Source organism: Lutra lutra, chromosome 7 (assembly GCF_902655055.1).
Source record: "Lutra lutra chromosome 7, mLutLut1.2, whole genome shotgun sequence".
Classification (NCBI taxonomy): domain Eukaryota; kingdom Metazoa; phylum Chordata; class Mammalia; order Carnivora; family Mustelidae; genus Lutra; species Lutra lutra.
Window position 1 is genome coordinate 9429639 of NC_062284.1, and position 14380 is coordinate 9444018.

Genomic DNA, 14380 nt, shown 5'->3' on the forward strand with positions numbered 1-14380 from the left:
GAAAACACAGAAACACTGTCTTTTAGTCTTTCAGTCTGGCATCCGAGTACCTGAGAAGTGGCGATACAGGGTTCAGGGAAATGTCCAGTCTTCAGGATCATGTGCAGGTGCAGAAAGCACCTACTGTTCATTTTGGGTGGTCTGGTGGCAGATGTGCAAATTTCGTATGTGTGTAAAATGTCTCTGTGTAAAAGTATTTAAGCAGAATGGGACAAAAAAACAGTAGGCACAGGAATTTCATCATGTATATTTTTTGTGGGAAAAGGGCTAGTTAATACAGAACACGGTCTGCCATACTTCAGCCTATTACTGTAAGGCGGTGTTCCTCAGTATTTTACTCACTGTCATCCCCCCAAGGAGTCTTTGTAGACATTTTTCTATATTCACCCCCCCATCTAATGAAACTTTGGTGCTACAGATTTAGCCCATATTTGTACATGTGTCTCTGCTTACAAAGAGAGAGAAAGATTTTCTGCCCCCCACGAGCCAATTTTCACTCCTCTGGCAGGACCACTGCCTCCATACAATGTGTGTGGCTCAGAGTCCGGGCTTAGACCCTCAGCTCCAAGTACACAACGTCCACATAAGCATGACAGCTGGGACAGTACACAGCAGAAGGTTTTTCCCTTCAACTAGTCCCCAGTTTGTTTTTCCAGCATAGCAACTATATACACTGACTAGCACTGGGGCAGTAACTGAAGATTATTTAAAATCTATAATCCTACCTGTCTAGGGATAGACTTACAGCAGGAGTGTTTTAGAATAAGGAAGACTGTTAGAAAGTGTCCAACACAAAAGTAACGATTCCTTTGCTGCAGAGGGGGGTCCAGCACTCTGCAATCACGCCCGTGTAAAGTCTACAACTTCTTTTCGAATGTGTAATTCAATCTGGCAACCTTGGACATCAGCTACTAGAGACAGGTCTGGGTTCACAAGAAGTGAGTGATACATCGTGATCTACCTGTAGAGCTACTTACTGGGACCTGGGCTGTGAGCACTGATTTTTAATAAGCCCGAAAGGAATTCTGATCACAGCAATTTTTTCTTTTTTAAATGACAAATCTACTACTTCCCCCTGATGAGTGAGAAAAGAAAAACATAAGAGCTGGGTCAAATTTTAGGTCAATGTATGTTTGTAGTTTTCCTGTCCAACAAGAACCTGTGCTGTAAATTCTTAAGTAACACATGCTGGGAAAAGAGAGAACCTGCACTAAAGCCTTGCATAAAAATAGTGTGCGGCGTCCACTGAACATCCTGTCTCATTTCCATTCTGAAATCATTGTTTGCTGGGTTTAAATTCACATTTAACTAATAAAAATGAACATAATAAGGCAGTACTCCATATCCCTCAAGAATTAATTCCAAGGATACTCAGACTTCTTTACATTACTTACCAGTCCCCCACAAGTCTTTTGAAGAAAAATCTCAGCTTTATCTCTAAAGGAAACTCACTGTTTAGTTAAGATGAGATTTGCAGTCAGATTCGTTTCATACAAAGAGAAAAGAATGGAGGTATTTTCCTCTACTACAAAGGCCATACCTTTCGTCTTTGGAGATGGATATGCACTTTAGGCAGTATTTCAGAGCAAATTATATTCTTAACCAGAAAACGCATCGGTGTCTTGAACGTAACATTTTATTACATAGCTTGTCTGTCTGTGTCTTGTGTTAATCAGAACCCGACAGCTTTATTTTCATTTATTTTAATTTTTTTTTTCAGCATAACAGTATTCATTATTTTTGCACCACACCCAGTGCTCCATGCAATCCGTGCCCTCTACAATACCCACCACCTGGTGCCCCCAACCTCCCACCCCCCACCCCTTCAAAATTCTCAGATCGTTTTTCAGAGTCCATAGTCTCTCATGGTTCACCTCCCCTTCCAATTTCCCTCAACTCCCTTCTCCTCTCCATCTCCCCTTGTCCTCCAAGCTATTTGTTATGCTCCACAAATAAGTGAAACCATATGATAATTGACTCTCTCTGCTTGACTTATTTCACTCAGCATAATCTCTTCCAGTCCTGTCCATGTTGCTACAAAACTTGGGGATTCATCCTTTCTTTCTTTTTTTTTTTTTTTTACAGCTTTATAAACATATATTTTTATCCCCAGGGGTACAGGTCTGCGAATCGCCAGGTTTACACACTTCACAACACTCACCATAGCACATACCCTCCCCAATATCCATAACCCCACCCCCTCTCCCAACCCCCTCCCCCCATCAACCCTCAGTTTGTTTTGTGAGATTAAGAGTCACTTATGGTTGTCTCCCTCCCGATCCCATCTTGTTTCATTTACTCTTCTCCTACCCCCTCAACCCCCCATGTTGCATCTCCTCTCCCTCATATCAGGGAGATCATATGATAGTTGTCTTTCTCCGATTGACTGATTTCGCTAAGCATGATACCCTCTAGTTCCATCCACGTCGTCGCAAATGGCAAGATTTCATTTCTTTTGATGGCTGCATAGTATTCCATTGTGTATATATACCACATCTTCTTTATCCATTCATCTGTAGATGGACATCTAGGTTCTTTCCATAGTTTGGCTATTGTAGACATTGCTGCTATAAACATTCGGGTGCATGTGCCCCTTCGGATCACTACGTTTGTATCTTTAGGGTAAATACCCAGCAGTGCAATTGCAGGGTCATAGGGTAGTTCTATTTTCAACATTTTGAGGAACCTCCATGCTGTTTTCCAGAGTGGTTGCACCAGCTTGAATTCCCACCAACAGTGTAGGAGGGTTCCCCTTTCTCCGCATCCTCGCCAGCATCTGTCATTTCCTGACTTGTTCATTTTAGCCATTCTGACTGGTGTGAGGTGATATCTCATGGTGGTTTTGATTTGTATTTCCCTGATGCCGAGTGATATGGAGCACTTTTTCATGTGTCTGTTGGCCATCTGGATGTCTTCTTTGCAGAAATGTCTGTTCATGTCCTCTGCCCATTTCTTGATTGGATTATTTGTTCTTTGGGTGTTGAGTTTGCTAAGTTCTTTATAGATTTTGGACACTAGCCCTTTATCTGATATGTCATTTGCAAATATCTTCTCCCATTCTGTCAGTTGTCTTTTGGTTTTGTTCACTGTTTCCTTTGCTGTGCAAAAGCTTTTGATCTTGATAAAATCCCAAAAGTTCATTTTTGCCCTTGCTTCCCTTGCCTTTGGTGATGTTCCTAGGAAGATGTTGCTGCGGCTGAGGTCGAAGAGGTTGCTGCCTGTGTTCTCCTCGAGGATTTTGATGGATTCCTTTCTCACATTGAGATCCTTCATCCATTTTGAGTCTATTTTCGTGTGTGGTGTAAGGAAATGATCCAATTTCATTTTTCTGCATGTGGCTGTCCAATTTTCCCAACACCATTTATTGAAGAGGCTGTCTTTGTTCCATTGGACATTCTTTCCTGCTTTGTCGAAGATGAGTTGACCATAGAGTTGAGGGTCCATTTCTGGGCTCTCTATTCTGTTCCATTGATCTATGTGTCTGTTTTTGTGCCAGTACCATGCTGTCTTGATGATGACAGCTTTGTAATAGAGCTTGAAGTCCGGAATTGTGATGCCACCAACTTTGGCTTTCTTTTTCAATATTCCTTTGGCTATTCGAGGTCTTTTCTGGTTCCATATAAATTTTAGGATTATTTGTTCCATTTCTTTGAAAAAAATGGATGGTACTTTGATAGGAATTGCATTAAATGTGTAGATTGCTTTAGGTAGCATAGACATTTTCACAATATTTATTCTTCCAATCCAGGAGCATGGAACATTTTTCCATTTCTTTGTGTCTTCCTCAATTTCTTTCATGAGTACTTTATAGTTTTCTGAGCATAGATTCTTAGTCTCTTTGGTTAGGTTTATTCCTAGGTATCTTATAGTTTTGGGTGCAATTGTAAATGGGATGGACTCCTTAATTTCTCTTTCTTCTGTCTTGTTGTTGGTGTAGAGAAGTGCAACTGATTTCTGTGCATTGATTTTATATCCTGACACTTTACTGAATTCCTGTACAAGTTCTAGCAGTTTTGGAGTGGAGTCTTTTGGGTTTTCCACATAGAGTATCATATCATCTGCGAAGAGTGATAGTTTGACTTCTTCTTTGCCGATTTGGATGCCTTTAATTTCCTTTTGTTGTCTGATTGCTGAGGCTAGGACTTCTAGTACTATGTTGAATAGCAGTGGTGATAATGGACATCCCTGCCGTGTTCCTGACCTTAGCGTAAAAGCTTTCAGTTTTTCTCCATTGAGAATGATATTTGCGGTGGGTTTTTCATAGATGGCTTTGATAATATTGAGGTATGTGCCGTCTATCCCTACACTTTGAAGAGTTTTGATCAGGAAGGGATGCTGTACTTTGTCAAATGCTTTTTCAGCATCTATGGAGAGTATCATATGGTTCTTGTTCTTTCTTTTATTAATGTGTTGTATCACATTGATTGATTTGCGGATGTTGAACCAACCTTGCAGCCCTGGAATAAATCCCACTTGGTCGTGGTGAATAATCCTTTTAACGTACTGTTGAATCCTATTGGCTAGTATTTTGGCGAGAATTTTTGCATCTGTGTTCATCAAGGATATTGGTCTGTAGTTCTCTTTTTTGTTGGGATCCTTGTCTGGTTTTGGGATCAAGGTGATGCTGGCCTCATAAAATGAGTTTGGAAGTTTTCCTTCTATTGCTATTTTTTGGAACAGTTTCAGGAGAATAGGTATTAGTTCTTCTTTAAATGTTTGGTAGAATTCCCCCGGGAAGCCGTCTGGCCCTGGGCTTTTGTTTGTTTGGAAATTTTTGATGACTGTTTCAATCTCCTTACTGGTTATGGGTCTGTTCAGGCTTTCTATTTCTTCCTGGTTCAGTTGTGGTAGTTTATATGTCTCTAGGAATGCATCCATTTCTTCCAGATTGTCAAATTTGTTGGCGTAGAGTTGCTCATAGTATGTTCTTATAATTGTCTGTATTTCTTTGGTGTTCATTGTGATCTCTCCTCTTTCATTCATGATTTTATTGATTTGGGTCCTTTCTCTTTTCTTTTTGATAAGTCTGGCCAGGGGTTTATCAATCTTATTAATTCTTTCAAAGAACCAGCTCCTAGTTTCGTTGATTTGTTCTATTGTTTTTTTGGTTTCTATTTCATTGATTTCTGCTCTAATCTTTATGATTTCTCTTCTCCTGCTGGGTTTAGGCTTTCTTTCTTGTTCTTTCTCCAGCTCCTTTAGGTGTAGGGTTAGGTTGTGTACCTGAGACCTTTCTTGTTTCTTGAGAAAGGCTTGTACCGCTATATATTTTCCTCTCAGGACTGCCTTTGTTGTGTCCCACAGATTCTGAACCGTTGTGTTTTCATTATCATTTGTTTCCATAAATTTTTTCAATTCTTCTTTAATTTCCTGGTTGACCCATTCATTCTTTAGAAGGATGCTGTTTAGTCTCCATGTATTTGGGTTCTTTCCAAATTTCCTCTTGTGATTGAGTTCTAGCTTCAGAGCATTGTGGTCTGAAAATATGCAGGGAATGATCCCAATCTTTTGATACCGGTTGAGACTTGATTTAGGACCAAGAATGTGATCTATTCTGGAGAATGTTCCATGTGCACTAGAGAAGAATGTGTATTCTGTTGCTTTGGGATGAAATGTTCTGAATATATCTGTGATGTCCATCTGGTCCAGTGTGTCATTTAAGGCCTTGATTTCCTTGTTGATCTTTGGCTTGGATGATCTGTCCATTTCAGTGAGGGGAGTGTTAAAATCCCCTACTATTATTGTATTCTTGTCGATGTGTTTCTTTGATTTTGTTATTAATTGGTTTATATAGTTGGCTGCTCCCACGTTAGGGGCATAGATATTTAAAATTGTTAGATCTTCTTGTTGGACAGTTCCTTTGAGTATGATATAGTGTCCTTCCTCATCTCTTATTATAGTCTTTGGCTTAAAATCTAATTGATCTGATATAAGGATTGCCACTCCTGCTTTCTTCTGATGTCCATTAGCATGGGAAATTCTTTTCCACCCCCTCACTTTAAACCTGGAGGTGTCTTCGGGTTTAAGATGAGTTTCTTTTAGGCAACATATAGATGGTTTTTGTTTTTTTATCCATTCTGATACCTGTGTCTTTTGATTGGAGCATTTAGCCCATTAACATTCAGGGTAAGTACTGAGAGATATGAATTTAGTGCCATTGTATTGCCTGTAAGGTGACTGTTATTGTATATTGTCTCTGTTTCTTTCTGATCTACTACTTTTAGGGTCTCTCTTTGCTTAGAGGACCCCTTTCAATATTTCCTGTAGAGCTGGTTTGGTATTTGCAAATTCTTTCAGTTTTTGTTTGTCCTGGAAGCTTTTAATCTCTCCTTCTATTTTCAATGATAGCCTAGCTGGATATAGTATTCTTGGCTGCATGTTTTTCTCATTTAGTACTCTGAATAGATCATGCCAGCTCTTTCTGGCCTGCCAAGTCTCTGTGGATAAGTCTGCTGCCAATCTAATATTTTTACCATTGTACGTTACAGACTTCTTTTCCCGGGCTGCTTTCAGGATCTTCTCTTTGTCACTAAGACTTGTCAATTTTACTATTAGGTGATGGGGTGTGGACCTATTCTTATTGATTTTGAGGGGGGTTCTCTGAACCTCCTGGATTTTGATGCTTGTTCCCTTTGCCATATTGGGGAAATTCTCTCCAATAATTCTCTCCAATATACCTTCTGCTCCCCTCTCTGTTTCCTCTTCTTCTGGAATCCCAATTATTCTAATGTTGTTTCGTCTTATGGTGTCACTTATCTCTCGAATTCTCCCCTCGTGGTCCAGTAGCTGTTTGTCCCTCTTTTGCTCAGCTTCTTTATTCTCTGTCATTTGGTCTTCTATATCGCTAATTCTTTCTTCTGCCTCATTTATCCTAGCAGTGAGAGCCTCCATTTTTGATTGCACCTCATTAATAGCTTTTTTGATTTCAACTTGGTTAGATTTTAGTTCTTTTATTTCTCAAGAAAGGGCTTTTATCTCTCCGAGAGGGTTGCTTTAATATCTTCCATGCCTTTTTCAAGCCCGGCTAGAACCTTGAGAATCGTCATTCTGAACTCTATATCTGACATATTACCAATGTCTGTATTGATTAGGTCCCTAGCCTTTGGTACTGCCTCTTGTTCTTTTTTTTGTTGTGAATTTTTCCGCCTTGTCATTTTGTCCAGAGAAGAGTTTATGAAGGAGCAAGTAAAATACTAAAAGGGTGGCAACAACCCCAAGAAAATATGCTTTAGCCAAATCAGAAGAGATCCCGAATTGTGAGAGGGGAGAAAGGGGATAAAAAGGGGTTCAGAAAGAAAGAAGAAAAAAAAAAAAGAAACTATTAAAAAAAAGAAAGCCGGTAAAGAAAAAATATAAAAAGAGGAAAAAAAAAATATATATATATTAGATAAACTATTTTAAAAACGTTAAAAAAAGAAAACGGTAAAAGCTAAAAAAAATTTAGCAGAAGAAGAGAAAAAGAAAAAAAAATTGAAAAAGAAAGAAAAAAATTAAATTAACTGCAAGGCTAAAAAATCATGGGGAGAAAGCCATGAGTTCCGTGCTTTGCTTTCTTCTCCTCTGGAATTCTGCCGCTCTCCTTGGTAGGTGAACTTGGTCCTGGCTGGGTTTCCCGTTGATCTTCTGGGGGAGAGGCCTGTTGTAGTGATTCTCAAGTGTCTTTGCCCCAGGCGGAGTTGCACCGCCCTTACCCGGGGCCGCGCTGAGTAATCTGCTCGGGTTCGCTTTCGGGAGCTTTTGTTCCCTGAGCGCTTTCTGTAGAGTCCGGAGGACGGGAATAAAGATGGCGGCCTCCCGGTCTCCGGCCCGGAGGAGCCAAGAGCCCGGGGCCCCACTCCTCAGTGCGCCCTCAGAGAACAGCGACCAGTGACTCCCGTCACCCTGGCCTCCGGCCGCGCTCCGAGCTGACCGAGCCTGCGACCGGTTCCAGGCAACCCCGAGCTGAGAGTCACTCCTCGGCTCTGTCTCTGTAGCCGGCTTCCCCGTTCTAATACCGGTAAGCTCTGCGACACTCAGACACCCCCGATCCTTCTGCGACCCTGCGGAACCTGAGGCCGCGCTGACCCTGCCTGGGCTTCACCCCAGTTAAGCCTCTGGAGCGATGTCCCTCAGCGGAACAGACTTTTAAAAGTCCTGATATTGCTCCGTTGCTCCGCCGCTCGCCGGGAGCCGGCCCCTCCCCCCGCGGTCTATCTTCCCGTCGCTTTGGATTCACTTCTCCGCCAGTCCTACCTTGCAGAAAGTGGTTGATTTTCTGTTTCTGGAATTGCTGTTCTTCTTCTCTTCAATCTCCCGTTGGATTTGTAGGTGTTTGCAATCTTTAGATAAGCTATTTAGCTGATCTCCCGCTACCCGAAGTAGTCTCAGCCTGCTACTTCTCCGCCATCTTCAGAACCCGACAGCTTTATTTTCAGAAGAGAGGACATTGTTTTCATCTTCAAAATGTTTTTTATTAAAAATTACTTTGGGGACGCCTGGGTGGCTCAGTTGGTTGGACGACTGCCTTCGGCTCGTGTCATGATCCCGGGGTCCCGGGATCAAGTCCCACATCGGGCTCCCAGCTCCATGGGGAGTCTGCTTCTCCCTCTGACCTTCTCCTCGCTCATGCTCTCTCTGTCTCTCTTTCAAATAAATAAATAAAATCTTAAAAAAAAAATTACTTTGTAAAGCACCCAAACAATTCAAAAGCAAATAAAGTAGAAACCAAAGTCTCCACCTAACTGCCCCCTAAGATGCTTTTATTGGCCTTACTTTATTAAAAAGGGGGAATGATATCATGTCTGCAGCTTTTTGATGGTGGTAAGGCAAGAAGATTATTTATTAAAAAAAAAAAGCCTTTACAATTTATAATTAGACACACACAATTCATTAAAAACATCTCATTAAGCAAGAAAGGGAGAAAATAGAAAAAAAAAATATACTTCATATCCGAAGTTAAAACATTTAAAGGACACAATTTAGAAATGTTCCTTTCTCTCTTCCACCCCCTAATAATAAGAGGTTACAGACTAACATCAAGAAGTAGTTGCCTTTTGAAGGTCAATCAATCATCTGGTTTTAGTAAAAACTAAAATGTTACAAAACACTGACAGTGGAACATGCAGAGAACTCAAAGAAACACCAGAGCCAGCAATGTGGATGAAACATGACATTAAAACCAAGAACAAGACACAAAGCTCTTTTTCTTTCCAGAGTCAACCCGAATGACTAGGACTGGCAGAGCTCATCCCACACGTGAGCAGAAAGGCTGCACTGACATTGCTCCCAGCAGCAGCTGCTGCAAACAGACTTATCCGGGACTGGGACGCACCAAGCAAGCTCAGACTTTCAGTCGAGAATCTTGACTAATCTGACACTGCCCACAGCAGACAGGAAATCCAAGGTTATCAATGTAGCTAACTGACGCAAATCATCATAGGTAGCTTTAGCTCTGGAAAGAGAACACGGGCTCCCACCCCCAAGGAAGAATTCAACTCAAGAAGCCAGAGCAAACTCCTTTTGCATTTTTCTCAAAAGAAAGGGCATGTGTGTGTACAGGCACACACCCATGTGTGCACAGCCTTTCAAGAAGAATGGCTTCCAAGAACCGGGGTGAATTCAGATAAAGTAGAAACGCTCTTCCATCAACTGGTAGGGATTCCTAGGACAGCCTTCTTAGCACACACCAACAAAACAGAAGTCTATGCCCTCATGAAGCTGACTTTAGTAGAGGCACGTAGAAAACAAATAAGATCAATAGAAGATATAATGTGTTAGAAGTTTGTAAGTGCAGTGCAGAAAAATAAATCAGAGAAGGGCAAGAAGGGATACAGACAGGAGGCCACTGTGTATTTTTTTTTTTAAAGTAGGCTCCACACCCAACATGGAGACCAATGGGGGGCTTGAACTCATGACCCTGAGATCAAGAGGCAATGCTTAACCAAATGAGCCGCCCAGGCACCCTTTGAAGGCTGTTGTGTTTTTTTTTACAAGGTGGACAGGGAAGGCATGAGAAGGAGACAGCTCAGTGAAGAGCGGAAGGAAGGGAAGCAACAAGTCTAAGACGTCCCTAAAAACAGATTAAGGCAGTTTAATTCTAGACTAAAATATTTAAGTCCATGATATCAACAAGAAATTCAAAATCAACTCAATGTCCTCAACGCCCCTATCCCTACACCTCCACTCATGACTACAGCAGATGCGGCAGCTTAACAAGACACGTGAGTGGAAAGATCTCACACACGGTGACCAGAGCAACAGGGAGTACTCAGGATCTCTTCCACTTGAATAGTTCACAGAGCTCCTACCTCACCAGCGAGGACCTTGCCACTGCTCTGCATCCATATCAAAGGTTCACATGTGACAGTTTGGCTCTACATTCCGTCTGGCCTGCTTGTACAGGAGGGTCGTGCAGGGACTCCAAGCCTCTGTCACCTCTGCTGCGATCGAGCACTCCTACCACCAGCCCAAATGAACACGAAGGAGGAGCAGTCTATGCAGGCTAAGTGGGGTGAGAAGGGGACAGGTTGTTGGGCCTGTAAGCATGACAGGGGACACGGGAGGAGCGAGAGATCATAATTTAAAGGGGGGTAGTTGATTAGCGGAAAATGGAGAAGGCAGGAACTAGGACTCCAGGCCCCACGCAAGTGGGTCAGGGATGCTTCTGCTAACTTTCTGCTAACTTCCAAGTTGGCAGAAAGCAGCACAGTACCATATCCATTCTGGTTCGCTGGGGTCAGCAGGGTAAGGGTCCTCGGAGTAAGTACAGAAGGACACCCGGAGATGGGTGTGACTGGGAAGGAGGGGTGCAGAGACCCACAGAAAGGTTTGGAACCAAAGGCAAGGGAAGAGATGGGAACTAGAGTTCGGAAAGAGAGGCTGGAGCTCAGAGAGGGTCTGGAACAAACTCAGAGCCCCAGGCTATCACACGGGTACAGCGGGCTTGTGAAGCCAAGGAAAGGAACTGCCTGCCACCCATCCTCATCGCAAGGCCTTGCCAGCGAAGGGACCAGAGCTGCCGGGCAGATGTCCTCGTGACTGAGGACTGCAACCAGGGCACAGGGCAACACCCTTGCCACAGCTGTCCTCTCCCTCAGCACTCCGTGCGCCCTCCACATCCACCTCCGTGCTTTCTTACACATGCGCACACGCAGTCATGAACACACCCTCACGCACCACCCCCTAACTTTAACTCCTGACCTTTTTCTAACTCAGGAAGGAGTAAGTTTATAAAAATTACCACCATTCCTTTCCCGGAAAGAGTCCAGTCCAGGCATGGCTGACTTGACCCCCTGCGGAGCTGTCTCTCACCATCACCCACACAGGACAGAGGTTTTGCAAGGGTGATACTGGATGGCACCTGCTCCAGGGCAGGCCTCAAGTTCCAGATAAGCCTTTCTGACATGATAAACATCACAGGAAACGAGATGATTGGAGTTTTAAGTTACAAAGGAGGATACTTAATACGCTTTAGAAAGAAATCAGTATCTATCCTAAACTCCAGGTGAATTTCCAATCCCTAAAACTTTGTTGGGGGGGTGGGGGAGAAAGGGTGGGGGGAAGATGTTCATAGGAATTGTCAAAAATCTTTAAATCCTGTATTTTTCAATGTCATTTTTGCCAAGTAGGAGGATAAATACAGCTTTCAACTAATCGTTAAATCCCAGTCCTTGACTGCAGAAAAATTTCCAGGAGCTGGTGGGTATCCGACATGAAGTTCATTTATATCAAATGGCACAGCAATCTGAACCAATACCAGCAAGACTAGATATTAAAAGTGCCTCATAAACTAATAATTTTTCACACGGTCTATTTCAACATAGTGGAATCAGTGTTCTGTAAAAACACTGGTAAAAGGAAATGGTTTAGTAAGAAGTAAATCCACTGCATTCTCTAAAGGAAAACAGTTAACTCAGCACTTTTTAGGCGCTCCCCCCAAGTGCGCCCTACTTTGTATCCTGATGAAAACTGGTCAACTGTTAACTTCGAAGCCAGTTCAATGAAGGAAAGCAGCTCACTTCCAAACACAAATCAATACACCTTCGGGTGCTGGGACAGACAGGTCAAGGGACAGCCATTATCTTATGAGCCGTTTCTCGTGGAAGTAGCAATGATTTCCTGACTTCTGTAAAGCATTTTTAATAACTACCTATCTTCCCCTTTTAATTGTTAAACCTATAATTACAACAGTGATTAAGTACTCATTAACTGTGTTTTACCTTTACTTTTGCCACTATGATATTCAGAATTCAAATCTGCAGTCACACCATGGGAACCACAGTAGAACGTGTATCTTCCACCTGTTTTAGTTCTCCCCAAATCTCAACGTTCTCATAAATTAATATTTTTGCTGATCCTGATTTTTTACTTTTAAACTTACGACACCATTTTATTTCGCTAATTTCTAGTGAGGCTCGGATTTTTGTGGAACAAGCAAATATAAAGAGAACGCTTTATTCTAATGCATTATTAACAGAAAGATTTGACAAGAATTCTATCGCCCTGATTCATTTTTCTCACTCCACATTAACGGACACAGAATAGAAGTGTGCGTGAGCCAGGAAAGGCCAGTGAAGACTCTGCCCAACACTTACCAGGAGCAATGGTCTCCAGCGTATCAGCGCTGACCTTCCGAGTACTTGTGCAGTGATGGAGGGTGGAACCCGAAAATACCAAGTAAAAAACTACATCATCCTCAACTTTGTCCTCTTCAGCCAGCAACACGGTAACCACACAATCGCCCTAGGAAAGGAAAGAGAGAGTCAGGTTCCCCTCGGGAGTCCGTCTTCACAAAACATCAAATTCAAGGGAAAATCAAATGTCTCATCCAAACTGGGTCCCATTCGAGTAGGTTATACAAATATAAACCCTGAGCACTTACATGCCAGGAAGTACTGTAGGCACTGAGAATACAAAATGATCTGAAAATAAGATCTCTGTCCTCCTTAAAGCTGAGGGTTTTAGTAGAGGTGGCTGGACAAATGAGTAAACTAAGAAGGTAAGAGTTGGTTTGGGTATTTACTTGATGAACAGGTAAAAAAGAAATCCAAAAGAATCCAAAAATAAGGCCAAGAGGATGTTGGAGGCATATTAAACAGTTAGTTACATCCTTACAGCCTGAACGCGCCCTTGAGCCGTGTTCCAGTGGTAGTAATAACTCTCAGTCCTACATCCTAGAAATCACTGCCAAATCCCCCCATTCTCCAACGAGGAGAGTCTCTGATGAGCTAGCCCAGAAGTGGCAGGGTGTAAAGAGCATACACTTGGGCTCCAGTCAAACCTACAAAGACTTCACTTAAATCCTCTAAACCCCACTGTCCCTGACTATGTTAATGGAGACAATACCTCCTCTTCCTGCAGCTAATACATGAACACTCCTGGAACACATTCAGCTCTCAGTCTATGATAATATTCTTACTCTACAAGGACAGGACAATCACTTTTCCGGTGATGTGTTTCCTGACCATCTGGAATCCCTACTCTTCTTTAGCTATCTCTCCATCAAATCCTTGGAATTAGACAAAAACCTTCTATCAGTACCTTTGTCCATGACTCTGCAACTGCTGAGAGGATATCTGTTGTTAATTCGCAAATATTCTTTCTAGTTTTTACACGTTCTTTTTTTTTTTTTGAGGTTAGTGTCTAAATTAAATATATTCTACAAAATACAGTCCTAACTATTACTCTCTCAATCATAACATTAGACAATTCATGTTGGAACCATAAACAAAAGATTTTAAAGCACTAGGTTTAGTAACATCTAAATCTTAATAATGCACTATTTTTTTTTTTTTAAAGGAAAAAGAGAATAATGCACTATGGAAAAACCAATTTAGAAAAAGCCAGGCTACTTCAGCATTAAATAGAAGCAAGAATGCTCCTTCCTTAGAGCTTTTTTTTTTTTTTCTTTTCCATTTTGGCAACAATGAATCCTTTGAGAGAACCATGCCACCCTGTGGCCAAAATTTATTAGGCCCAGCAGCATTACAGAGCAGCAGGTTAATATTTTTATTCAACACCGAAAACCAAAAATCACATCAAACTTAAGCAATGCTCCAAGACGTTGATTCTGGAAACAGAGTTCAAAGTATTTCCCAAAGTCCCAAATGCCCATCTCTTCAGTGATCCCCAGTGCTTTGTGCAGTGCCCTATACATGGTAGGGGACCACATCTGTTCAATGCAACAGTAAGAATTCAGAATGAGCTACAAATAAGCTGTGACTTCCTACAAATGCTGAACTGGAAAGTTCCAAAGCATCCTACCACAAGGAACAGCACAGTTGGTAAAACAGAATTATCACGGGTTGCAATCACTCTTGAGAATTATAACTGAGCTCATGTGTAAGTCCCTACCTTGGAAACATTTTGAAAAGCTTAGGCTGGCAAAATATTTAATACCCTT

At 41.9% G+C, this 14380-nt stretch overlaps 1 protein-coding gene across 5 annotated transcripts in view; it reads right to left on the reverse strand.

The window, feature by feature from the left end:
- AKAP13 (A-kinase anchoring protein 13) overlaps nt 1–14380 on the reverse strand; it is a 330885-nt gene that overhangs the window by 200719 nt on the left and 115786 nt on the right. For all 5 annotated transcript variants that reach the window (XM_047736222.1, XM_047736225.1, XM_047736224.1 and 2 more), the window contains exon 3: nt 12573–12720. In XM_047736222.1, the coding sequence (XP_047592178.1) occupies nt 12573–12720 (148 nt within the window). The remainder of the gene's footprint in view (nt 1–12572; nt 12721–14380) is intronic.